Source organism: Apteryx mantelli, chromosome 5, assembly GCF_036417845.1.
Source record: "Apteryx mantelli isolate bAptMan1 chromosome 5, bAptMan1.hap1, whole genome shotgun sequence".
NCBI classification, from domain to species: Eukaryota; Metazoa; Chordata; class Aves; order Apterygiformes; family Apterygidae; genus Apteryx; species Apteryx mantelli.
Genome location: NC_089982.1, coordinates 77,246,616 through 77,274,284, shown reverse-complemented (window position 1 = coordinate 77,274,284; position 27,669 = coordinate 77,246,616). Strand labels below are relative to the sequence as shown.

At 43.6% G+C, this 27,669-nt stretch overlaps 1 protein-coding gene across 3 annotated transcripts; it reads right to left on the bottom strand.

Moving 5' to 3' along the window:
- Positions 1-285: 285 nt before the first annotated feature.
- MFSD10 (major facilitator superfamily domain containing 10) lies at positions 286-27,669 on the bottom strand. 3 transcript variants are annotated; one of them, XM_013959977.2, is made up of 14 exons: positions 27,399-27,661; positions 25,329-25,410; positions 25,007-25,196; positions 23,210-23,306; positions 18,931-19,034; positions 17,736-17,894; positions 15,678-15,866; positions 10,964-11,072; positions 9,883-9,994; positions 8,315-8,423; positions 6,085-6,175; positions 4,268-4,315; positions 2,651-2,740; positions 286-1,113 (listed from the first exon to the last, which is right to left on the bottom strand). In XM_013959977.2, the coding sequence occupies exons 3-14, from the start codon at positions 25,175-25,177 to the stop codon at positions 1,007-1,009; spliced, it is 1,386 nt and encodes a 461-aa protein (XP_013815431.1). In that variant the 5' UTR covers positions 25,178-25,196; positions 25,329-25,410; positions 27,399-27,661; the 3' UTR covers positions 286-1,006. The 3 variants fall into 3 exon arrangements, with proteins under 3 accessions (XP_013815431.1, XP_013815430.1, XP_067154392.1); XM_013959976.2 differs by lacking the exon at positions 25,329-25,410; XM_067298291.1 differs by lacking the exons at positions 2,651-2,740; positions 25,329-25,410 and having other exon boundaries at positions 27,399-27,669.

Here is a 27,669-nt window from a genome sequence, read left to right as displayed (position 1 = left end):
ATTTAGCTTTAGCTGAAGGAGTGAACAGTCACCACACACTGAGATCCTTCCCTTGTCCCAGCTTGCTACTGCTGCCTGTGATTTAGCACCATGTTGCTCTTGTTGGTTGGCTCCTGCGCAGAGGCTTTTGGCACCTCATGTTGAGTTAGCCAAATCGTGAGCATCCTTTTAGATCGATATATTATCTTAACTGCAGTTAACTGACTAGGCCACCGTACACAGGAACAGTTTATTTGTAATGCAAAAAAAAATAGTGCTTGGGCATCAAGAAAATACTATACAGTATTAGGAATGTAAAACATCTCTCAAAGTTTATTTGTATATTAAAAACAGTCAGGGTCAGGAAGCCTGTAGTATGTTTCTTTTGTTTTTGATTGTCATGTTTTAAGGCAATTGATTAAAACTTTTACCTGCTCCACTTACAGTTTGTGCAAACCTCATAACCATTGTACAGAAACTTCCCTTCACTCTTAGAGAGTTCCGGTGGATTTGTTCTCTGCTAGTTAAAACAGACAAAACAGCGCTCCACACACAGGCTTGGGGCAGTGTTTTGCTCTGGTTCTTGATAATGACAGACTGAGACAAGCAAAGACAAGTACTGTGTACACCACAGTTTGGCTGTAAGTAGCAGCTGAAGCCCTTGCGGCGGATAGTGTATTGTAACTGGGGCATGTTGTGCAGCACAGTGTTGCTGCAATGCCAGTCGCAGCTTGCCCAGCCTTGTGTGATGATCTTAATGCTTTACTCAACTGCAGCACTTTTTTCCCCCCCCCCCCTATTTCCTAAACTAGCCAAGCCAACTGGGAGGCTGTGGTAAACCGAACTGCTTGTGGAGAGCTGTAAGAAATCCGAACATCGTGTTGACGCTGCAAGTGGCCATTGACTGTGGCCTTCCAGAAGATCACAAGCCTCATTCCAACGTGATTAGCAGAGTCAAGGGGCAAGCATCAAGTCCTGTAGAGGTCACTGGAAACTGGGAACCGTTCTGTAATTACTTCCCATCCCTTTACTCCTCCTTTGGCTGCTGTTTTACAGAACCAAGTAAAAGGAAGGGGATCAGGAAGAAAGCGCTGCAGATGGTGAAGCAAATCTCTGCCCCTGCCAGCCAATAAACTGAAAAGGAAACAAGTTTTAGTTATATAATACTCTAGTCCTTGCATGCATTTAGACAGGCATTCAAAGCTATCACTTTCACCAACTTACTGGTAACAAATAAGAATAGAGGTGTCAGTACACATGAAACTGCTGAATCTTCTTCACCTGTAATTCCTTGCTTGCATGCAAGTCATAAATAGGCAGTGGTTAATAGTCTTGCGGATAACAATTTGCTTTCAAGGAAACAGCATGTTAAAAATGGTTATTTTAAATATTTTCATTCTTGCCAGTACAGAAGGAGGGACATTTCCTATATACCTCCTTGTTTCACTCATTCAGCTTTAACCACTAGGCAACTTAAATTCTTTGCTCCTACCACTTCCCTGCATGGCTGCTCCTGGGGCTAGCTGTCTGCTTCTCTTGCAGGGCTCACGTTGTTGGTATCTGTCTCTTCACGTTAAGCACACAGGAATCTAGCGCCTAAGTGGGTAGGAAAACGTCAAACAGGTGCTGCACACCAGGGTAGGTTTGCCACTGTGGCAATACACATTTTCGTCTTAGCACTCATTTTTTTCCTTTTTGAAAAGTCTGTTTACAGGAGCGCTAGCTGAGGTACAGGGTGTTTGTTTAGTGCGCCAGCTGGTCAGCAGCTGGACCCAGTCAGGAAACGGGGTCTGGCTTTGCTCAAAGCTATACATTAGGTCAGCATTAAGCTCTGAACCACCCTGCAGCTGCTTCCCCTCTCCAGTCTGTCCCTTTAGGTTATGCTGTTTGGGGGATGGGTTCTTAATGAGGTGGCCGGACCTAGTACAAGGCTGTACCTGCACTTAGCCAGAGAGGTTAGACTTGGCCTTAACCAAGGCACTGCACTGCAGACTAACCGCCCTGAGCTCCAGCAGCGTAAGTAGTACTGTGTAGCGGTGGGATATTGGTACTTTTAATGCAGAAGAGGCATTCTTTTTAATGTATTGCTCATTTAAATAGATAGATACACATTATGGGCTGCCCCTGCTTAATTTGTACCATCTCAGGGTGCAGCTCCATGAGCTGTGAGGGAACCAGTTACTAGCTTACCACTGGTGCAAAGGAGACCTGGTTTCACCACCTCTTGCTTACCGAGCACCAGCCCCGGCGCTGAGGTGGTCCCTCACAGCAGACTGGTTACTTCCCAAACCAGGGAGAAATAAACCCAGCAAAGGAACCAGCTCTTGGTCACCCTCTGGCTCCCTCTGTGCCCTGGGGCCAGTCCAGGAGGGGTATCATGCCCTCTCCCACCGGGCTCCTCCACCTGCACAGCTACATGCTGGGCTTGGTCAGGTTGATCCTCTTGCTGGAAAATGACAGGCAAAACCTTCTGTGTAATTTTTCTCTGCTTGTACTTGTTTTCTTTAATTCATCAGCGAGGCTTTTTGTTGCCCTTTCCGTGCAGCTCTCAAGGGTGCCCACCTCTGCAAAGACGGCTTTTTGGCTCTAGAACACACGCTGTGTTTTCCGTGCTGGTTTCCTCCGCACACCCGCAGGCTGCGGGCACCCCCACAAGGGCTCACTCACTCACCTGTTGCAGACAGGATGGGTCCCAGGGCCCTGGCAAGGGCACCCAGGCTCCTCAGAATACCCATGACTCTTCCTTTCTGGCTGGCAGCACCTGCGCAAGCAGAGAGCCATTACTCAGGCTGTTTTGTTTGGGGTACAGAGAGGGGATTGCGATAGCTGTCGCAGCCTTGGTGTTCTTTCGGACTTATTTATTTCCTGCATGCATCTCCCCTTCCTTCCTATTTAACAGTCACCGCTCAGGTTAACACTTTCTCCCTTCCACCAACGTAAACGTGTTTTTGCTTCATTGAGAAAATGCCAGGTCTTGTCAAGAGTGCTGGTCTACCAGCAGCCTGTTGCAGCGCACCACAAGAACAGCTTTGCCTTCTACACAAGAGCCATACTTCCCTTGCTGGATTTTAAAGCAGTTTTACAGATTGGCTGAGAAGGTGCAAGTGCACAAAAGATATAAAAGCATAGTTAATAGTTAAAATACAAATAAATAAATAAACCCATAGTTAAAATACAAAAGCAAGTTAAATAAGAGTAAGTAAAAATCACTTCAGTAGTAAGAGCCTTGTTTTTTTTCCCTTCAGTCAGCATTATAGTGCTGGTAACCTTGATAGCGGACCACAGCTAAAGACCTGTGTCTTCCAGACGGCAACATGTGCTTTACAAGTTTACCTAACAGCCCGTGCCACAACCCCATGGCTTTTCCCGGGGATCAGAACGCTGCTGGCAGAGATGGCTACAGTCTCCTTTAGAGAAACCAAGCCACTCCCTGCCCAGCGCTGCTGGTGGCCTGTGCTCAGGACATTAATTCCTTGCCCGCTGTTCATGATCCTTTTAATCATAAAAGAAATAAAGTTGCTTCAAGGTTCTTCAACACACTGGAACAAGCCAAGTCACACAGTAGAAAATTGAAGCATGATACTGATGTTCACTATCAGCAGAGCATTTGTCAAACTGATGCTGTTAGATCTGATATCATCTGTTACAAAGTGTTGACAATTTTCAGAAACAGGTACTGTTAATTTTACTTTTTCCTATTCTTCCTTGTGGGATGCTCCTGGATTTCCCAGGGCTGGGATACTGTCTTCCCACCCTCAGGAGTCCCATCTCACTTCCTGTCTGTGAAATGAGTACACAGGCTGTAGGACGTCTTAAGGCTGTAACCCCTCCAGCACGACACAGATGGCTTCCATTCCCGCCCAGTGGTCTCTCCCACAGCACAGCGCAGCGCAGCGCGACACATTCTGACGGTAACCAGACTCACTAATCGCTGGCTGTACTATGAAAAGGGACAAGGTACAAGTTCTCAGAAGGGCTCTTTTCTAGGCTTTTAGTCTTACTCCTGCAGACCACGCTTATCACTTCAGGGTGACACAGCATGCACAAGTGGAGTAGCTGTTCCTTGTCCTTCAACAGTTTCTGCTGTCCTTGTTAAGGCACCTGAAGGGGCAGATAGGCCTTTTAGACGAAGAGCCGCCAGCGTCACTGGAGCACCCTCCAGCCCTGAGGTGGACCTAAGTCACAGAAGTCCCTGCTCCCTGTTTCTTAGAGTTCAATTCTGTATTTGAACCAAGTCAATAATATGTAACCAAGCACTGCCCCTCAAAACAAGAAGTAAGCCACTCACCATAGCCTGACACCACTGCTGACAAACACGGGATAACGATGGCAGCAGCTGGAAAAATCCACAAAAGAAACTGTCAATGAACAGCAGAAAGCTCGAAACAGTTACGAGAGCAATAGTGAAAAACATGCAGACCAAACTAGTTACTACTGCAGAGAAATATGCTGAGCTCTAGGGCATGGTACCAACAATGAATCATAAGGTTTAAGCCAGTTCAAGAATAAAAACACCCCCTCAAAGCCAACCTGCACAAAGTGCAGAGCCATGAAGGCTCTGAGCAGATGTTTCACATTAGTCTCTCTCGTTCTGTGAGCCCATGGGAAAGGGGTGGGTAGGTCGGAGTTACAGTCTGATCCACTAACTGGGAGTTTTCCAGATCACTGTGGTCTTGTCAGGTGGAGTAAGGAAAGGGGATCTTTCACATGTCAAATGGAAAATGGCTGCACACGGGATCACAGTGTCCCCACGGCGTATGGCTTTACCGTACTTGTGGGTGGGAGAGGCGGCTACATTCTCTCTCGGGAAATGAGACAGTTAAGTCCAATAAGAAGAGGCTACAAAATTTTTTAATACAGAAAGCCAAGAGCTGTCAACAATCACTGCCCTCTTACTGTAATAGGGACCTTTTCTGCCAAGAAGGAAGTGCTTTAAGTATGCAAAGCAGAATCTCTTCTGGGAAGGAAAGGACAACTGGAGAGTAGGAACGATGGACATGTCGCCTTAACTGCAGGCACCCTCACCCTGGGGCAGGGACGAGAGGGAAAGAGCCTCCTAGGGAAGGGCTGGCGGCTTCTGCCCAGATACGGAGCCTAGGAAGACAAGGCTGCGAGCTCCGAAGTGTGGAGGCAGACAAAATGCAGCCCCCAGGCTCATCACTTGAGCGGGCTTCAGAGGGAAGCTAATCCACAGACAAGATCTAGACGCTGAAACTTGTCAAACATGCATCTGTCCCTGGACAAGCAAGCTACTAAATAGATGCATTTTGTGGTTATTTTACGATTTATTCTCAGATCAAACCTTGCCACCCAAAAGCGAAGTCTCCTGCTTTGATCATTAGCCTCATTTGGAGCTTGTTAACAATAGTTAGCAGTATTGGGAATATCTGAAAACTCTTCAAATAGGTACTTCAGTACTTCCCCCCCACCCCCCATCATAGATGGATCCAACCCCATTCATAATTGCTTCCCTGAATAAGGGCTTAAACTGACAGATTATTTATGTAAACATTTATGTGTGTCTGAAAACCATCTACACTCTTCAAAAATAATAGGTAGAGTTTTGCCCTCTCCTCGAGCTTGGAGCTTGCAATGCAAGAGGGCAGAAGAGTGTCCGGCCAGCAGAGCGCTGCGCCATCGGGTACAGGACAACACTCGCGTACCCTCGCTCCTGCCCAGCCTGAACACACACTCCAGCCTTCACCTTCAGATCATGCAGCTCTCTTCAGCCTGTTCTCTAAGAAATAATGCAGGCACTAGAGCAGTGTAAGGAAATGCTTTTTCCATGTTTTCCAAGCTAGGCAATTCAGTGAATATTTTGCTTCTAGGTCTGATGGGGGGGGGTGGAAAAAAAAGAAAAAAAAACCCTCAAAAACTCCACCGAGAGCACTGGTAATGCTTCCAAATATCACCATGGCAACTTCCTGGGATACAAACAGCATCAGGAAAAAACCCAGATACTGTTTCTCCCAGATTTTATAAAAAGAGAAGTCAACCTCTGTTACTTACAGTTTGAAATTAAAGTAGATCCTCTTAAATGGAGTGATCAAATCTATGAAGAAAATGTATTTACGTTTATATTTCAGTGCTTTTTGAATAGCTCACCAAAAGAGTACAGCAACAGTCCAACACTCAGCATGGTCACGTTTGCAGCCCATCCAACTAACAAGAAAGCTGGAATCAGCAACATTATGGCCTGCAAAATGAATGAGTCACACTATTATATCAAAGTCATACTTGTAAAAGCCTAACTCTAGGTGACCTGGCAGTTTTCTTCTACTGAAGGACCTACATTTAAGTTGGAGGCAGAAAGCCCTTTCTCCCTGACATTTCAAATGCATCTGCCACACTTCAGCACAGGCTACTTGTCTGTTCTCTTTTGCTAATTTTCACATGATTGCAGTCACCTATAACACAGGCTATAGTTATCCCGCAACTGATTTAAACTGAGGAAAAAAAAAAGCTTTTTGCAGATTTCCCTCTCCTACATCATCTACTGTTTTTGTTTTTTCTTGTTCTATGGTGAACTGGAGCTAAAGCTAGATTTCTCTACCTCCTCAGCTAGTAAAAGAGATCAAAAAGCTTATGTGCAGCAGAACTGCCTCCTCTGCTTTTTCTCCCCAGTACTGATGGATTCTAAGGGCTACGTCAACCCCTCTGGAGCTTTCACAGTCCATAGTTCTGGAGCCAAGAAGAAAAAATGGGGGGAAGGAGGAAGGGGAATGGCATTTGAAATCCCAAGGCAAAAAGAAAAAACAACATTCTTTCTCTCTTCTGAGTGCCTGGACTCCAGTTGCCCTGTGATCTCTCCCTCGCGCACACATTTTTCACAGGAAAAAGATCACTGCATCTCACAGAGAGTTTTAATTCCACTCCCCGCAATGGTCTCATTTTGAAAACTCGGTTACAAATGAACTACTGTAATCACTGTGCTAAAGAGAGGCCACGCTTATAATATGATCCAGATCCATAAACAAGTTGCCAGAGTAGCTACAACAAAAGGACAAACTCCCACAAAAGCCACTCGAGCCACATACAGTCACATAAAGAGTGCCCCAGGGCCAGCAGGTTTCTGCACTGTGCACGAGGCTGTTTACGAGCAGTGATTGGCCTAGACCAGCCAAACTAAATGAGTATTTTGAGGAAGCTGCGCTTCTCTGTGCGGGAAAGAGGAAGGCGTATAAAAGCTAGTGGGGCGAGCCACAGGTTGCCTAAACCGTGGTGCAGTGACAGCAAGCATAGCAAGCGGGCAGGGAAGGAGGAGGAAGTCGATGCAGCGGATAGAGCAGCACTAACACAGCAGTGGAGTCATGAATCTGTTTTCATTCGTACGGCGATGCTCGGTACATGACGCAGCAGGGGAATCATTAACTTTCGCCTGCCAGGGACCAGGGTGCATATGGTTTCACCAGCAGAAGTAACTTTTAAGAAAAGCCGAGTCAAGTCACTGGGATGCAGTGGAGCTTGTTAATCTTTCTAATCTGTCATGTATTGAAATCATACTGGCCTGAAAATTATGTGCAATAAATTTCTAATGGCTTTAACAGTCCAAGCAGACCCATCACTGAGCAGCCAACAAAAGAAGTTCAGAAACACTTGAACCTGCTTTCTTTAGCTCTACATACAAATGTATATGACAACCATATCTCCCTGTCCCAGAGCTTTAGGAGCTGCAGGGAGCTGTTCCCTGTCATCTCTGTGTGGTATCATCATCTCTGTGAAGAGGCAAGCAAAAGAAAGAAAAGCACACTTCTGTCCGTGAAACTTTTATCTGAATATTGGTACGTGCTGTTGTTACATGTACCACTGGAAATCACAAATTAAAGAATTCTGTTTCTTCCTGCCCACCACCGAAACATAGTCTAGGGAAAGCCTGTCAAGCACACGTTGCCAGACTAATGATGTCCCTGAAAATAATTTGCCAGAAAGGGATCAGCTCTGTAGCAGTTTTAATAGTTTCAATGTCTGTATTGCAAGAGAAATCATTAAAACAAAAACATAATCTTCATAGGACTTTACCCCCTTTACTTGCACAGACAGACACTCAGTTCTCATTCCCTGCAGCATAGATTGGCTAATAATATCTTAGCTGATACAGTGGAAATGGCTCTAACATTCTGAAGTTCAGTTATATTGCTAAATGACACTATGCCCATCAACCAGGGTCTAGAGAAGCCATTTAGCTAGATGAATGAAATGAGATAGAAGTTTCTTTTGATTTGACAAGTACAGCTGCAGCCTCAAAGCACCCTTCATAGCTCTTTGGACTGAAAATTAACATGCCAGATTTTGGGGGAGAAAGAAAAGAAGAATGCAATTATTTATTTATTTTTACCCTTTTTACAGCTCTGATTTCATTTCCTGGCTTGATTCGACGAGCATAGCCTCCCTGGATCACAGCCATTGTTATTCCAATAAAGAAAAACATCTTGCCCTGCTGCATACTAGAAGGGAGGCAAAAGCACAAATTATAGAGAGTCATGCACAGAGCATTCCACCCTGGGATTTACAGGTCCAGTTTAGATCGTTTCCTGAACAAGAGAGAAAAAATGCTTTCAGATACTCATATGAGCAGTGCAAAATTCTTAATATATGCTGACACTAGTTTCTGTGGCAGGCAAACAGCAAGAAGATAAACCTTTGATGTCTGACTTTGAGATGGTAGGAGGAGTGCTGGCAAATATTGCAAAGACCTCTTCATCTGTAGACTGCTACTGTGTCATTTAGCTGTTTCCATGGCAGCCCACAAAGAGCCAACACACTATCCTGTGCCACGGCCAGTTGGTGCCATATGCACAGGAGTTGTTGGCTCCCAAGGAACAAGTGTTTTGCATTATCAAAAAAGAGAATTAAAAAAAAAAGAGTTGGCACCACTCCTGCAGAGCTTGATCAGGGTCACCAAGGCACGACATGGGCTGTGGCCCTGGCATGCTGGTGATGATGTGTGCACTGGGAAGCCAGCCCTGTCACTGCCAGCATCCTTAAATATTCCTTCAAATCTCCCCTTCACCTGTTAACTACCAAACTACGTGGATTTTCTCAACTCAAACTCCTCACCTCCATAACTAGCTCGTTTGTCACAAAGCCTGCACTGTGGCAGAAAGCTGTATGTCCCACCGCACGGCTATCCTGGAAGAACTGTAGAGAAGCAGGCTTAACACAGCAGAAGACATTTCCCCTGATGTACACATATTAGTTAAGCTGCTATAATGGCTTAACTCCCTGTAATGAAAGACTGGGAGAGATGAGACAAAATCTCGAGAATTACTCAAAGGAAAGGATACACACAGGGAATCAAGCTGCAAGATCATGTTCCCAGCTGGAAATCTTCCTATGAGCTGGCAGGAAAAATACCTCAAGCTGAGCCATTTTTCATGAATTCTGTTCTACTACTTCTCTAGTGTTTGGCTAAAGGAAATCAAACTGTATGATGTAATGACTGCACACCACATGCAAGGCAGAACTCTGAGGAGCAAATATAATCACACAACTATCACTCCGTCCTTTGCCATTTTTGAGCTTCAAGATTTGTTCTGATACTGAAGTACTCTTCTAGGGAAGAAGAGAAAAGGTTTTATGACAATCAGTACCACTAGCCCAGCTATACATATTTTCAGGTCCTTTAGTTTAATCTCTGTGTACTGATTTTCTCTCTAAGTACTAGAAGTTGTATATTCAATGAATATTTCCTTTTGTGTTAGAAAGCGTGCATATTTTTTCTTAAATTCTTCCTACAAAGCCCATCTATAATTGAATAAAATAGTTGCTTTCTCAGTGTTTTTTAACTGAGTATTACTCACCTCTTAAAGCTACTCTTGAAAATAAATGATGAGGCCTTAAATCAATCTTCTGGAAAGTATCCTAGAGAAAGTATAAAACATTTATCTTCTATGCACACTATACCTGCTGAACTGGAATCTCTGGTGAGTTAGAAAACTCAGTGTATACTCCAGACCGGAAAACAGGAAGAGGTACAGGAAATAAGCCAGGCCCAGAATTTTGAGGTTCTGAAGGTCTATTAAAAAAAAAAAAAAGTGGTATTTTCCAAGCATCACTAAAAAGTATAACAGCAAAGAAAAAATATATATAGGGAAAAGGTCTTATTTCAGATGCTCATTTTAAATAACCATACCAGACACACCACAAAAGAGATTCTGCCCACTAGTCTCCCTCTTATGATGAGAGGAGGGCCAAAAAGATTGATCTTTGTCCCTGTGACACCCTCCTCCCATTCACCCAATCTAGTCCCTCTGCCTCACACTCACATCGTCACCTGTCTCACGATGCATGTGTATATATTTAAAATGAATACCTGTATTCTATTTAATGCCTTGGAATGTCACTTTCAGGACTATATTGCACCGAGCCACCTATGGTCTGTGACAGATTATTTTGCTTGGTTTTCTGCTAATGCAGTGCTTAACAGGTTTTATCCAAAGTGGCAAATATTATTGCTTTCCTCTGTTGCAACAGTAAGGAGGACTAAATGATTAGTTGATGTGCCTGGCAAATGCTGATTTACTTTCTATGGCTTAAATAATTTCATACAAAGACATGCTCAGCTCAAACCCCACCTCTCCAAATCCTGAAGTGAGAAATAAGATTCCAGTCTGAAATTTCCTAGTTTGTAGCTTGGATCGGCAAACTCGCACCTTCCTTTCTCGTGCCCTGATCTACCTTTTCAGATCACTTCACTTACTGCAGCCTACTGCATGATGCAGCCAGTGCCTGAAGAAAAAATGCGATAGACAGTAAGTAGCACATCAGAAATCCTCAAAACACTAGTCTCCGAAACCTTCTGGGCTTAACAGGGCCAGTGTTCAAGGGAACTTGCAGTTCGCTATTTGTAAGTTAATAATGTGGGTTTAAAAAGAGCGAACAGAGTGTGGCTTCTGAAATGGTCAGACTAAAGACTTCACTTAGAAACTACCCCCACGTACAGGAAAGACAGACAATATAATACAAAAAGCCAGCTAACACTTACTCTTCTCTGAAGGGGAATCCCTTCCTCGGGTAACTGCGGAGAACTGAAATAAAGCCAAAGGACTGAGCAAGTCAACTGCGGCCTGAAATCCGGACGTCACAGAGGAGACCTAATTAGAGAAAGAAATGTGTGTGTTTCAAAGCTGATGTAATAACTACTGCATGGAATTGACAGTAACAGTCAAAAAAGTTCCTATACCTAAACAAATTATCTGAGATGAAACAAGACAACTGGTACTGGGATCTGAATTACCCCCAATAATATCCCAGACTTTCTGAATACAGAACTGGCGCCAGCACTATCACTGGAAGGTAGGACATCGCTAGCAGCTTTCACTGAGGACAGAAAACAGGTTCTTCCCTGTAATGAAACTGTGTTACAAAGGGGAGGACGTTCATTTTCCACAGAAATAGACTGAAGGTGGCTTTATTTGGTTAACTTTATGCATCATCCCTCATGTCTGAAGAATATTTATTGGATAAGTAATGGCATATCTGCCTACGATGTGATGGGAAGCTGAGGATTTGCTTGTGTGTCACAGGTCTGAGAACAGTATCTACAGCGTAACAAGAAACAGTCTGCTTTGATACTCGTGGTTCTTTTCACCAGCCAGTGACACCTCCTGGGGAAACAAAGGAAAATACCATTTTTAGAGAGATTCTGCTCAGCTCCAGGGAAAATTTTTAAAGGGAAAAATTTATTTTTCAGCACTTCCGGTCTTTGTGCTTCTTGCATCTCAACTTAATTATTCTAGTGAAATTCTCCCTACTCCTCACCAAAACAGTGCTTAGGGGATGCTTATTCCACCAAAATAGTGCTTAGGGGATGCTTATTCTTTCATCTAAACTGAATTTAATTTTTTAAGTTACTTATTTTTTAGTCCAAGGTGTGGAAAATTAAAGAAAATAATTGAAGAAGAAATAGTATCTAATCTCTTAAGGAAACAATTCCTTTTAAAGTAGGAGAGTTAAGGCTGACACTTCACATGACAGTCACAGAAAGAGATAAAACAGACTCAAGAATCCTGAATAATCATACTCAGCATTTCACATCTTCAAAGTGCTGCACAGATTTACCTGATGAACTTCCCTCTCATCCCAGTTAGGAAGGGAGAGTGGAAGGCTGGGAAGGAGGGAGGGAGGGAGCTATCCCCCCTTTTAGGGCAGAGATTATAAAGCTAAATTATCAGTGGAACTTGGTCTTTAGCGCATGGCCTGAGCACTCATACAGACTGGATTTCAGAAGAAGTGGAAACAAAGCCAACTTTAAAATGATATTAACACAACCCCTGTCTTGCTCTGATTGTCAGAGCTCCTGAGCATCCAGCAGTAAAGCTCTGGAGCCCATTAGCCCACAACAGCAATCAGTTCAATATGCCATGCTCTTTCTGTATAAGTCCTACAGCTGCTGATCCACAGATCAAATGGATATGGCAGGGAATTTATTCCCTCTTCTACCCCACGTATTGCAGAGGGTAAAGAGACACTCCCAAGAAGTTTCCTCGTGCTTTTAAAGAGGTCTGTAAAAGGATTTCCTGAAGCTGACTTGCAGCAATCCACAGTTCCTGCATCTGTTGGCATGATGGTGTTTGCACGGCAGTGTACGGAACCTGATAACAAGCAAGTTTCTTCAAGAATGTTTGCCAGTAATAAAGTTATTTAGTGTGTACATGTTTTGAATTACTATCCATGTCAGACAGGGTGTCAAGCTGTTTTGTACTACAAGGCTGATTTTAGTTTGGTCTGGAGAATTTGTGTTTCATTTATTTTATCTTCTACTGCTATCTTTGCCCCAGAAACAGGGGTCTAGAAGCAACTTCGTCCACTGACTGCTAACTTTGTTTTTAAACTGACCAAAGCGTTTCAATACTCCCAAATAACAAAGCTACATGGCCAGTTTCCATGAATGTCACCAACTATATGAAGTTTAGTTTCTTTGCAGGTTCAAAATTGCCAATCTCTAACCTGTATTTAATCTCTATACCTCTGATTTATTATTCGAAAGTTGCTCAGTTTTACTTTATGATCACTTCAAGCACCTCAAACAATAGCCATATCCTCATAGTACCTTTAAATACTGTTTACCCTATTTTACTCTGACGCAAAGAGACTTAATAACATATTACAGGTCACAGCTTTGGTTCAAATAGGAATGCAGCCTGGGCCTTCCAAGCTCCAGTCTATTGCCTTAGCCACCAAATCATACACTATTTAGTGTGCATAGAGGAAAAGCCTTGTTTTCCCATGAGTTTGCTAATGACACTGCATAGCCCTACACACAGTCCCTATAAGACACCAAAAATCTCATTGTAAGACCCTCCTTCCAGCAAGCCAGCCTTGCCTATGACTAGCTTAGCTAAAAATAGACAGAGACTCAAAAACTCTTAAGAGAGACAGATTCTTCTCGAGACATTTCTGTTCCTCCCTTCTCCCAAGGGGCTGCTTCACACATAAGACCAGTGTCTCCGCCAGTGGAAAGGTGCAGATCTCCAGTCACTTTCCATCTGAGAAACTTTGGGAATTATTAAAAAGAGGGGAAGAAGAATAGCGAAGAACTCTGTTCTCTTTGGATGAAACCTCAGGCCTGCTCCTCCTGTCCCCCTTTACCTTCCCCTTTTCACAAGTTAATTCCCGCACAAAAATATGTGAAATACTTCTCTTCCCTACTCACAGAATCACAGAATCGCTGAGGTTGGAAGGGACCTCTGGAGATCATCTAGTCCAACCCCCCTGCTCAAGCAGGGTCACCTACAGCACATTGCACAGGATCGCGTCCAGGCGGCTTTTGAATATCTCTAGAGAAGGAGACTCCACAACCTCTCTGGGCAACCTGTGCCAGTGCTCTGTCACCCTCACAGTGAAAAAGTATTTCCTCACTATGGGAAGATGAGTGATATCATCTCAAGGATATCATGAGAACACAGCATATATCAGGGAAACAGATGTCTGATCCCATTGGCACATCCTTCTACTGATTATCATTACCATTTGTCCTCTTTTTACAGCTTTGTCCTTCCACCACATCCATTCCTACCCCAGGAACACCTGCTCCAGCTCAGCCCAGCCAAGTTCCAGAAAGGCAGCCAGCATATCTGCCTTTCCCCCATCTTCCGGACACCATGAAAACTGCTCCCTGCCCACTCAGAAACTCTGGGGAAGCACTCATGAAAAGAGCAAAGCAGCCTAGGATGCCTAGTAGCCAATTGCAAATACCTTAGAGCACATAAATCACATGGGGTGACTACCCAGATGCAGACTGACAGGAAACAGCACAAAGGCACTAAACACTGATACCAATCAGAGGAAGCTCTGAGGCCAGAAAAAACACTGTCTCATCAGCAATTAAACACCTTGTGTATTTTGCATGACTGGGACCTGGCTGCGTGACTTTGAGAGTCATAAATCCACCCCATACAATACCTACTGCTGCACAAAGAGAGAGCCCAAGAAAGCAGGGACAAAGTACTCATTTTCTTATGAAAACTCAATCACATTGAGTAACACGGACTAGTTTATCAGAATGACTCTCAAGAGTTCATTGTACATTCCTAAAAGATCCTGAAGCCTTCTTTTATCTTTCTACAGCCTGTACAGCAAAGAGAATTACTTTTAGAATATAAATTCACTCTACAGTACTTCCCTACATCAGCAAGTTGTCACCACCACAGAGTGAGCAGCTCTAACCAAGAACAAAATTTTGTTTTATTTGGCATGTTTAGAAACAGCCAAATAGGAAAGAGGAACAGATGGCGAACAAAAGAGCTATAAAAATTAATTGTAGTGCTTGGGAAGATATGTGAGCAACCAATTTCACATGAGACAGGCTGCCGGGAAACACTCAGGGCAGGTCTAGAGCTTTGCCTGGGCAGGCACACCACACACAAAAGCTTCCTGAATACTCAGTGTCAAATGGGTTTGGCCATCCAGAGACCAAGCGTGCTTCAATGGCAGAGTGCTACTTCGGAACAAGGGATGATAGGAAACTTCCAGCCCATCTAAAAACCTCAAGTCAGCAGCATTTCAACCAGCTACCTAGGATGAATATAGTCTTTCCCACACTACAAAGGAGACTGTTCCCACAGACTTTCTCAGATACCTCTTGGACAGTGTCCGAACATACAGTATTAAAATCACAATGCTAGTGAATGGTTTTCCCCCAAATCCCAAAAGTCACCGAATTTTAGCAGATGTAGATATTCTGTATGTGTTGAAGACAGCACAGCTTGGAGATTGGAGTCATTTGCTACATTAGTGTTCAAATTAGTCAAGCAAAGAAAAGATAAGATAATACTTAAGAAAATTTCTAACATATACTGGCTAATTGGAAGAAAGTCCATACTCTCTCATGCATGCACTTTTCGGACTGGCTGACATTCCTCCCTGGGGAGTAATTGTGATCATAGTTCAAAATTCACCTTCTCCCTCCCAGTTTCTCATTAGTTTTTGAGAAACTTAAACCCAGCACACCAAAAGCAGCAATTAAGCAGCTGTGTTAGTTATACGTTTCTTATGTTACATCGGGCTAGGAGGTAGGATTGTCATACAACCATTGCATACAACCACCAGCTTATAGAGTATTAAAACCCAGTCCCAAGAATAAGCTAAATTTCTGGGATATTGGCTCAACTGCTTCCTCATTTCTTCTAGTATTTCCACATTTCTCAAATCCTGGCCCTGCTTGCAAGAAACACAGATCTTCAGGTTGTTTCATTTACCCGTTTTTCTTTGGGGAGTGTCTCTGGAAGCAGGAAGAAGATGAAAATTAAATCAGCCACTGCAAACGTGAGTGCTAACAATGCTGAACGAAGGAAGAAGACTTCTCCTTTCTCTGCCTCCATGGCAAGGTAAGCTCCAATCATGGGACCCAGCGTAAAACCAAGGGAGAAAGCAACACCAATCATTGCCTGCAGTGATACAATGAACATTAACATGCAGTTTTAGACATCAGTTTGTTCAGGTTGCTCAGTTCTAAAACAATTTGGATTTCCTGGCACTTGTCTTAAAGAAATGCAACCGGAAACAGAATGTAGCCACCCTGAGGAAGTAAGGAGAGCACAACAAAGGGCATTAAGTATGAAAAACTAATTTATAACTATCCCATTTTAATTACCGCCTTGGTGGGAAAGCGGCAGTACCAAACTGTAACATGGTGAAGGGATATCCAGGGATCCTCCTTTCTCATGTGATTATGAGCAAAAGGAAGTTGGGGAGGGGAATAATGATTCTTATGTCAGGGATTACTCAGCCAGCAGTTCTAAAGATCCTTCAGCCATAGGATAAGTTTTTATAGTGTAAAGCTGTTTGGAGAAGGGAGGACAGCACCACGGTAGGAATTCATAGTGATGTCTATAGCTCTAAAATGCTTTAGCAATTTCAGTGTCTAGGAATATATGTCTGACAGAACAAACAGGCTGAGAGGTTTCCCAGAATAACCTGAAGCTAGTGCAGATAATAAAGAGAATTTATTAACTCGCTATTAAAGCAGCATATAAGAGGCAGAATTTGCACACACTGGATGGGAACTAAAAAGAACACTGATTGACTCATCCTCAGTGAGATTATTTAAGAATACAGCAGTGCAGAATCTGGCTCATTTTCTTTAAGAGACATTCAGAGATGCATATTCACGCATGCAGGTCCCAAACATGTGCCATCCCAGGACATGATCATCCTGCTTCCCAGAGTCTATTTTACTAAACCTATAGTACTAAACTAAACAAGACCAGGGCATGTTCACCCCATGGTCTCCAGCCCTGTTTCTACTTGCCCCAATTAGCTCTCTCCCCAGACTGTGCTGGGGCATTACTTCAAACAGCATCAATCAGGACTCTTCCCAGAAAGCAGAATGGATATGCTCACTCTGCTTTGCAAGGAGGGAAACGAAGTGAAGAAAGAGTTTAGCCATATGTATGTGAGCCATGCCGTACTAAGCTTCTTGTTCCCAAGCCTTAAAAATATGTCCTTACCCATTTTATTTACTAATGCTGTACGGCTACGCCTATCCATAAATAAAAATAAGTTTTGTCTCACCAAGGCTATAATAAATTGCTTGGAAAATTCATTAGCTGTTACTGTGAAATCTAAAGCTTTCCTCTCCCTAGAAGCAACTGTTCCACACAGTGGTTTATAACAATCTGGTAGTAGAAGTTTGAGCCCCAGAGGTTTTATAGAATTAAAAAAAAAAAGAAAAAAAAAAAGAAAAAAATCAAACTGGCAACCCACAGGCAAAGTTCAGCCTGCAGGATGCTTCCACTTGGCCCACTGCCTTTCAGAGGAGGAAAGGGCAGAAGCTTCCTCCTTTCTGACTGCTCACTGCTCAGTCAGCCAAATGCCGCATCGTTCACCTGCTGAGCTCAGACCCTGAAAGCAATGCAGCATCCTAGGATGGCAGAAGGCACATTACAAAGCTGCTGCACTTACACAGTTTGGGAAGGTGTCTATAACTGGGTGCCAGCTGTCAAAATTGGGCCATTCTGAGATAAAAGATCTTTCAGTTTCCTCAGCGGTTATAATCAGGAACACAGTTAGCAGCAGCAGTAACAGTTATAACAGTTTTACAAGTAGTTTTTCCACCTCTAGGGCCTCTGCATTTTGCTTATAGGTAAAAGTCATTGGCAGATGAAGTCTGAGAGTTGACCAGCAAAATGATCCGGCGTCCTTTCAGAAGCAAGGTATTGTATCAAGTCATGTTTTCACTTGATCAGGGACGATATCTTGAGCACCTGAAATTAATAAAAAGCTGGGCAAACATATACCCCACATGTATAACTCACCATGCCCTTGCTCCGTGCCTTCGGAGAGTGCAGGTCAGCAATTATAGCTGTGGAAAGGCTGACATTCCCTTTGCTTATTCCACCTATGATCCTGGAGAGAAGAAAAATGCCGAAAGTCCTAGAGGCAGCCCACAGTGCATACGATGCTATTAAACCCATCTGCAGAAGCAAGAAATGGTTCTTTTATAAAGCACAGCAAAATTGATCTTATTTTCCCACATTTCCCAGCTAAACATTTGCGGGGGAGGATGTTGGGGGTTTTTTTGTTTGTTTGTTTTTGCTTTTTCAGCAGCTACTCCAAAAGCCATGCAACAGAAAACACTTTTACTGGTACTGCACCAAGTACGGGACAGTGATAAAGAAACAGAAATACATCCATAGAAATTAATCCCTAAAAACATCATATAAATATTAATATAGTAATATAAATCAATATAAATATTAATAAAGTTAGAATAGCAAGGAAAGCTTGTAGTTGAAAAGGAGTTAAATTAATCCTGGGCATTAGAACGCTTTTGCAAATCCTGCTCCATTCGTTCCCAACATGAAAAAAATTTTAAGTTCAAAATAAGAAGAATCCACAGTTCTGGCCCTTTAATTTCATAATAAGTCATAAGCACACATCCTTATACAATTCATACTGAACAACCATACAGGATAGAGGAATTTCTATGTCATTTGTTGCTGAAATCCACCATGTATGTACATACTCGCTCTGCACTGCTTCTAGAACCCCATCCTCGGACTAACACCACAGAAAACTGCTTGGAGCATGTTCATTTCCATAATAAATACATCTTGCACTGCTGTATAGCACTTTGCAACCAACAGTCCCCAGGCTCTGTAAAACAGGTCATGAAGTGATCAGCCCTCATTAGGCACTTGGGGAACTAAAATATACAGGGATTAAGTTTAACATTTGCAAACGGCGTGTCTGAAGACAGACTCCTGTACACAGTGGTAAGGGCTTTTGGAAAAACTCCAGAAACAAATAGGAATTTTGGTGCCTTCAAAGTACAATTATGTATCTGGGAACCTAAGTTTAAGCACTCAGAATTGGAAATGTATTCAAGCGACTTGTCAAGAAAAAGACCTAGAACTTTAAATTTCCCAATTGTTTTTGCTACTGACAAGGCCACAGTGCCTTTAACTGCATCTTGAGATGGTGTGACTAAAATCAACGCAAGACACATACCACCGTCATCAAGATGACAGGCCTTCTCCCCAAGCAGTCTGACACAGCACCAGTGAGTGGAGAGGAGAAAAACTGCAGGACGGAAAAGATTGAGCCAATCAGACCTTAAAAAAAAAAAAAGGAGAGAGATCATTAGACTTTCTGCATTCATTTTAAAAGCAAAGACAGCCAAAATGTTCTAGATCTATCGCTCTCCATCATGTCCCTAAAACACATACACAATTAAATGTTAAACACCTGCTGCAAAGAACAGTTTTGTCTCTGAAACCAAGTTACCCTCAAAACACATCTTGCACTGTTCCTTAATTGAGGGCACAAATACACAGACAGACCACAGTAATATGGATAAGCCGGATGACTCACTGATCACTTTGTTAGTGAGAAGGGAATTTCAAACTCACTGGTTATAATGGCATGCAGATTCTCCAATGTTTCCCTGACTGACGACATACATTTTCTGTTCCCAATGTGGAGATAATGCAGTCTTTAAAAGTCATAGTTCTTTTAACAAATTTTTGATTGTTTGAACCTGAATCTGTCACATTTAATTAGCTACTCTTTCCTTCTTGTCATGGGAGGAAGAACATAAGCGCTGCTGTTAGTAAGGCACTCCAAGAGTCTTTTGAAATCTGCCTCCTACTTCTGTGATCTTTAATTCCTCTTTCTCTTGCCATTTCTAGCTTCACACACTCGTTAGTTTGCATTATACTATCAAACAAGCAGGCAAAAAGATGCCTCGCTGTCACAGTTTTTCTTTAAAGAAAAACTGGGTTATACAATACAGATCATTCAGCTATCAGTGCTAATTAAAGCAGACCAGAAGTTCTGCTCCCATCAACTTCAAGGGTGGCAGAATACTGATACTGAACGCCTAGGGGAGAACAGTTGCTTATGGTAGCTCAAAAGCCCAGAAAACCGTGTAAAAATTCTCAGATACACACACTGACAGTTTATGTTAACGAGAGACAAAGTTTTCTCCCTTGCATTTCTAGCACTGCAGAAACACCCAGACACACCAAACGCTTCACTGTCAGGGAGCAGCAAGAGGGGGGTTGCTCCACAAAGTCGCGCACAATCTGGATAGGGCGGGCAAAGCAGTGTGCTGATAGCAGGGTCCATTGGCAGTCCCAGACAAGGCAAGGTGATGAATCTTGTCCATGCAGGGTGTCCAGTCAAGACCAGCAGGAGATAGGGCCAGAGAAAGGACTGGAAACAAGGCTACAACACAGGACTGTTCAGGAGACAAGCCACCTGCAATGTAGGAGACAGGGCTAGAGACAGCACTGGAGACAAGGCTATATCTACACTGAAGCTCAGGCAAAGCCCAGGCCTGACCTTACATGGAGCTCCTGAGTCACTGGGCAGAAGGTGTGTGGGTGGAGGCTGGTCAGGGCAATTAAGGCCTGTCGGTGCCCTCAGGGCCTTGACATTGACAGGGAAGGTTTCTGTCTTGAAGAAGTTGCAATCTAAGCAGAAGATGAAAGAGAACAGATCGATCCCACAATGGGTAAAGCAACGAGATGATCTTGCAAGTATCTTTCCAATCCTACCCTCCACATTGCCAACGAAGGGAATAAAGGAACACAAGCAACAAGACAACTGTGATAGCCTCTGCTTAACAGCACAAGTATAATGAACCTCTTCTACTATAACCATTTAAGGCGCAATCAGACAAGACAGGCTGAGACAACAGCTGACCACCACTAAGATGGCTAGTCCATTTCCCCCTGCTTCTGCAGCCTTGTTCAGCTCTCCAGTCAGCAAATTCAACTCAATCCGGTAGAAACCTAATCCAGGGGAGGGGGAAAAAAAAAAAAAAAAAAGTATCCTGTTGGTTTAGCAAGTTGAGATGGCCTATCAGGAGGCATTGCCATCAAAGCCAGCAGAAGAGAAGAAGTTAGACATGGTATATACTAGGTCAACTCAGTCACTTTGTTTGCACCCTTGCTGCCTGAGGCTGCCAGGTAATTAATGATCCTTCCCATCATTGCTCAATACTTCTGCCACCTGAGAGAAAGCAGCAAGGAATACTGGCTTCCCTTCTGAGACAAACAGTATCTGTTTTATTTGTATGTTCTCAGTTACGTGTTAGATTTTCTTCAAGCAGCAACAGGGTCAGGTAGACCTCTCCGGAAGGAGCAAGCAGATTTCTCCTTCCCCTTGAAAGCAACTGAGCCAGGTCAAGGGCTATACACTTCCCAAGAGTACAGAACACAGCAGGCAAAAGGACAGGCAGCAAGCTGGACACAGCTCCCAGCTCCTTGCTTAAACAGAGTCTGTGAGAAGGAGCAAGGAGGAGGCTTGCAGCCAGGCCTCAGAGGAGATGGAAAGTAATTCCTGAAGTACTAAAGGAAACTGTTTTCCTACCATTCAAAGCCAGTAAGTTGACTGAAAACGAGCATAGAAACAAAAACCTCCCTGCAAGCACACAGTGAGAGAGAGAAAAATAGTTTATAAGCTTTTTAGTATCTGTTATACACAAAGAAACTACTTAAAATAGTTAAAATACATTCACAATTATATAAATACAATAATATATAATAATAAAGCTTTCCTATTTTTAGTTAAAAGCCTTTTGCTCATCTTGGGGAAGGCCTCAGCTCACTAACAGGAGAAAATCTAGACCGTTCTAGATAAAACTAACCCAGACACCCTAACATCATCATACACTGGAATCCCAGAATTTCCTCTTACAACTTTCTAGAACACAGAAAACCAAAAGAGCTTCTGATGTGTAACATGCTATATATACTGCACTCGAGATAAAATGGCATGTTCTTGTTACAGTCTATTTACATGTATGCCCTAACACAAGTCCCTCATCCTTCCCCAAAGGCTTAAATTTAGTTATCCTTTCCAGTGACCTGGATTTCCTACATTACTCCTGGTGGAGCTCAGCCACATCAGCAGTGTCCTGGCAATGGCAAATGCTTCTGGACACCGCAAGTCAGCAGCTGTGCCCCTTTTAACTAATTACATTTGTAAGCAACGTTGCACTACAGCTGCCCAGTGGGAAAGTGGGACTTGAACTCACAAGCTTCTAACTCCAGTGTTTCCTACTGACTGATCTCCAATCACATGAGGATCAATTGTGAAGGGAGAGTAACTTCTGTGACTGCGCAGGGTCTAGCGCAGCAGGCTCTCGACCCACACCTGATGGTATGACAACAAGGAACAGCAGGCCTGTATTTCTGAGGCAATCTGAAGAACAAATTGGGCAAGATCATAGAATAATTCTGGTTGAAAGGCACCTCTGGAAGTCATCTGCTCCAACCTCCTGTTCATAGGGTCAGCTATGCGGTGAGACGTGGGATGAGGTCAGAGCTTTGCTCAGTTAGGTTTTGAAAACCTCCAATGATGGAGACTGCAAAACCTCTCTGGGAAGCCTGTTCCACTGACTGTCCGTACCATGAAAAGTTTCTCTTTATATCCAGTCTGAACCTCTCTTGTTCCAACTTAAGTTTGTTGCCTTTTGTTCTCCCACTATGCACCATGGCGTAGAGCCTTGCTCTCCTTGTAGATATTAGAAGGCTGCTCTTAGGTCCAGGCTGAACAAGCCTAGCTCCCTCAGCCTCTCCTCAAAGAGCAGATGTTTCAGCCCCCTTTTGCATTTTGGTGGCCCTGCTGAACTCGATCCAGTTTATCGATGTCTTTCTTGTACTGGGGGGCCGAAACTGGATGCAGTGTTCTGGATGTGGTCTAACAAGTGCTAACGAGGTCTAACAAGAGGGAGCTGATCACTTCCCTTCACCTACTGACTGCTCATACAGCTCAGGATGCTGTTGGCCAGCTGTGCTGCCAGGGCTCACTGCTGGCTCATGCTCAGCCTGCTGCTCACCAGGGCCTTTATGGCAGAGCAGCTCCTCAGCCAGGCAGTGCCCGGCCTGCATCATTGCAAGGGACTATTCCTTCCCAGGGGCAGGACTTTGTATTTGTTCTTGTTGAACTCCACAAGGTTCCTGTTGGCATATTCCTCCAGCCTAAGTCTGAGGCAGAAATGAGACTGTTCAACTCATCACTGCTATCAGTGTGATGAAAGCAAAATCATTTATAGCCTGCTTTTAAATAACATTGTAAAACGTGTCTCTAATTTTAGTCTTCATCTACTATGTTAGTAATAGGGAAGTATGCTTTCTATATTTCTTGTCAAATTCCTGCTAGTTCCTTATTCCTCATGATAGTTCATCATTGCTCATATCAACATAGCAAGTAACTTAAAAACAACAGAACTTTGGGATTTTTTTCCCCATCAGTCTGTTTCTTTGGTTACTCTCCATACCTCCGAACAAGACACTGTTGTATTTCCGCTCTGGAGGCATCCCAACCATCACTGCAAACCAGTCCACACCATGTTGCAATGACAAAGAGAATCCATCCTGCAAAAGAGATAGCTGGTAAATAGAAGTAGGAGAACAGTTTTGCTGTGTCTTTGAAAATAAAACAGAATCAGACTCTAGTGAACTAGAGACTGTGTTGGGTGATTTCTTCCCTCCTTCACCAAGGGAAAGTTTCCTGGTTGATCAGTTGTCATGGGCTAAGAATAGCTTAAACTGTGAATGCTAACAGGCAGCAGATAATTGGGTATATATGTGTGTGGGTGAATATCTGAAATTGAGCTCTCAAGCAGAAGCCTACTACTTGCTAGCTGTAGCTGGTAAGGGCTGGTTGTAAATTTTGATACCACCTGGACTAAACAGGAGTTGCACATTCTGAATCTTTCAATTAACGAAAGAACACAAGACCTGTGCTGTGCTTCTGCACAGATGCTATTCAGATTGGGAAAACCAGGGGCTTGGAATTCCAGAAAGAAGAGGTGGTGCAAAAAGAAGGGTCCCTGGGAAGAAGAGGAGGACTTAGAGAAGAAGGGCTCCCCGAGAAGAAAAACATGAAGATCTTGGTTGTAAGAAAAATACTGGCAGTGCGAGAAAATCCTGGAGATCAGGGCCCATGGTTTGGGTTAGAGTTAGGGTTGAGGGAAAGACAAAGGCTAGAGCTGCAATTGGAGTGGGGCTGGAAAGGGGCTGCATGAGGAAGGTGTGGGCTGCAGAAAGAAGTCTCTCCTGAAGGCCATGGCTGGGGGTCTTGAACTCAAGCTGAACCTACCTCTAGGGTTAGGGTTAGGGCTAAGGTTGGGAGAGAGACAAAGACTAGAGCTGCAGGTGGAGTGGGGCTGGAAAAGAGTGTGGGGGAGGTGTGGGCTGCAAAATTAATTCCCCCCTGACAAATTCTCCATCTTCCCCAGTAACACCTGAGGCCAGTAACCGTGAGCAGCTGCACAGCAGGAAACCAGCATGAATTTCTGCCTAACCTCCCCAGACCAGTAGCCATTCCTCCGCTGGGAAGGGAAGTTGAGACCTAGTGAATGAGGTGCTGGGGGTGGGAGCAAGTTAGTGAGCATGTGAAATAATCAAGTAGGGTAAAAGCTCTTAGCTTACTGGTTCTTAAATAAACCCCAGTATTCAGATCCACTGCGGATTGTTGTTTACTCTGTCTTGCCCATGACATCAGTGTAAGTCACCAACATGCTGGCTTTACTCCTACCCTTCTCTCCACATCTCAGCATCTCACATGTAGCAGCAGCAGTGGAGAAACCCCTAAAGAACTATATTCTACCTCTTTGTTTACCAAGCGTGGGGGAATCTATCAGCTAGATAAAAACGTGCATTTTCCTTCAGCCAGACCTTCTATATCCCAGTTTTCAGAACTAAAACTCAGCTTTGCAACAGCAATACACCTTAGTTACATGAAAGCACCCATCCTTTACAAGACGAAGGCCCCTGCAACATATGACCAAATGCAAAGAAAGGGACAGGACCAGTAATTACAAGGACTAGCCCCTAAGAAATACCTGGATTTCCCCCCAAACAAATTCCTCATTTTAATGAAACAGAAGAAAACAGAAGAGTTTCATGCAAGTTCTCAAACAAATCAAGTCCATGAACAATTTAAATGTGCTGGGTATTATTATTCTGCCTAAAGCTATTTGGTTTGCCCATGGAAAGGGATTTTTCTCCCATCCTTCCCTAAATATCCCATGCCCAGCATTTTCAGCAGGCTGGCTTTCTCTTTTACTTACCTCAGTCTTGCTGTAATAATCAAGGATGGAAGGAAACAGTGGCAAGATAAGAGCAAATCCCAACAAGTCAATGAGGAGTGCCAGGAAGACAATTGTAATAACACGATTGCTGCTCTGTTCTTGCTTGCCATTGATAGAGCTGCCGCTGTTTTCTCCCTCTCTCACAGCCATTTTCCCAGGTGTTCCGTTTCTAAAAAAGTACATTTTTACCCAGTCAATATGATGTTCTTTGCAGGCCTTTCATAAGAGTATCTTGCTGATCCATTCTTACTTTATATAGACCTCAAAATAATAAATATAAAATATGGCTTTATTAAGCTACCTGGTTTTCACAGGGAACAGGACTTCAATTCTCCAGTCTTAGACCTTAGCTCAGCACCAAGTTCACTTTCATGAAAAACAGGCTACAAGGGCAATAAGATTAAAAACTCTATTATAGGAGAATTCCAAATAAAATACAGAACTAAGGTGAGTTAAAAGCTTTGTTAACATGTGAGTAACGCTAACGCAACTTTCCCAAAATGTTTTCAATCAGGCATTACAGTAAAACAGATTAAAAAAAAGGGCACCCTTGGTTTTGAATATCTACCTTCAAGTAACTAATAGATTATGCCTTCAATGTATACTATAATGACTAGAGTAATATCAACAACAACAAAAAAGGCAGATTTCCTAATTATTGCAGAGTGCTGTCCTCAAGATAACTCCTGGAGAGCAACAACAGCTCAAGTAACAACATATCAAAATTTTGAAAAAAAATTTTTTTTTCTGGCTCAAAGTCACTGATAGGCTTTGAGTTCAGGCATCAAATGATAGAGGCAGCGTTTTAGTTTTTCAGAAATATCAAGACTATCAGCAGAGACACTTTCTTTGCCAATATTCTAAATTGTCCTGAAGACCTAAACAAGGATGCAGGTCATATCACATTCAGCATTCAACAAATAAGGAAGTCCCTATCCTGAAAAACCCGCATTTCAACAGATATCAAAACCAAGGAGCAATACATAAACTATAAACCTGCAAATTTCAGATTTGTCAAACTTTACATTATATCTCAGCCATAAAACAATGAAATCCCTTCCCCTGAAAAAAAAACAAAAACAAAACCCAATGTTCATTGCAATAAAAGAGTAAAAAAGGAGACAGAATTTAATCCAACTGAAAGTTAGTCAATACCAAAATATCCATTGACTTTGATGAGTCAGGATTGAAAACAGAGCAATTTTTTAATATAGATTCTATACCAGACAAGACAGGACACATTACACATAGAAGGCACTGTGGATATAACATCATAGTACATTAACCGAAGAATACAGTACTTTGTTATGCTCACCAGTAAATTTATTTTTGTGACATTTCTTTATTGTAGTTTCAGTTTACTAGAGCTGAAGCATTACTAAAGTTCAGAAATCACGAGGTAAACATGGAAGGGGGCCACCTGCAAATCATTTATTAAACTGTTGGCATAATGCTCTTACATTTGCTAGTGAACAGAACGGTTTGGTTATGGACTGGATCCTTTTATTTAAAATGTTAAGTCATCACCACTACAAATATTTAGCATTATTTGTTTATCCAAACGACATGAAAGTAGCTGGAGCCCCAAACAACCATTCATTTAGACAAGAAGTACCTGGCCCCGGGTCTCTCTCTAGCCAACAGTTGACAGATGCGTTCTTTATGGCCGTTCCTATCTTGTTTTTCCCACAATTTGTTTATTCATCCATTGAATTGTATCACTGAGCTGAACTCTCAGACTATTTGGGAATTATGTATACAGTGTAACATCCTCTACACCTTACTCCCATTGCCCTTCCAGCTAGCGTGTGGCTTGAACCGGTTGATGCTAGCACTGACTTTTCCTTTGGTGCAAGTTTTGGCTATGCGCAACTTCCCTTACGCAATATCCCAAGCCCTGCACGCTTCTGCCTTTATGCTCCAGCCGTTTTGTTGTTCAAACCTCTCCATATTTTCTGCTAGGCAGGAAACTACTGTGCGTTTTGTACGCCCTGGCATCCCCACGGTAAAAACAAAACACTTCATCTCTACCATGCCGTTTGATTTCTGCCAGACGCGCTCTTAAGCGGGGGAAGGGGAGGGAAGATTTTTCCGTTTAGGGAAGTTGCTTCTTCAGACACTAAGTGTCCGCGACCCGCTCTACTCCGTCCCCCACGTTTCCCTAGGGATCCCCTTGGCCGCGCGCTCCTCCTCGCCGTCACGCTCCATCCTCGCAGGGCCGGGTGCTGGGCGCCCGCCTCGCAGTGCCCCTCAGGGAAGCTGGCCCGGCCCCAACGTAGAGACGCGCTTATCCCTCACCAGTAACAACTTCATCCTTCTGGTATCTTCCTACCGCCCTCCCCGCTCTGAAATCTCCCAGGTCCGGCTTTACCTGCTTAGCCTTGGGAAGGCTTCTCTGACTCCTTAACAAAATCCTGATTCAGGCCAAGAGCAGGAGTTTTAACTAAGAAGAAAAGGGCGATTTCCCAGGGCAGCCGAAGCCCAGAGGAAAGCGGCGCCGCGGGGCGGGAAGGGCGCGGCGTCGGCGGAGCCTCCCGGGGCGCCGCGGCCCCGGACGCGCCCCCGCCGCCGCCTCCCGGCCCTCGGGAGCGCCCGCCGAGAGCCGTCCCTGGGGATGCTGCGGGCGGGCGCCGGCTCCTCCC

Excerpts from the sequence above, each read along its gene's own strand:
- MFSD10 (XM_013959977.2), bottom strand. The coding sequence starts at position 25,177 with ATGGCTGTGAGAGAGGGAGAAAACAGCGGCAGCTCTATCAATGGCAAG. Across the intron at positions 15,867-17,735 it reads AGGCACGGAGCAAGGGCATG|GCAATGATTGGTGTTGCTTT; the intron begins GTGAGTTATACA and ends GTATCACTGCAG. Across the intron at positions 4,316-6,084 it reads ACTGTTGCTGTACTCTTTTG|CTGCTGCCATCGTTATCCCG; the intron begins GTGAGCTATTCA and ends GGATTTTTCCAG.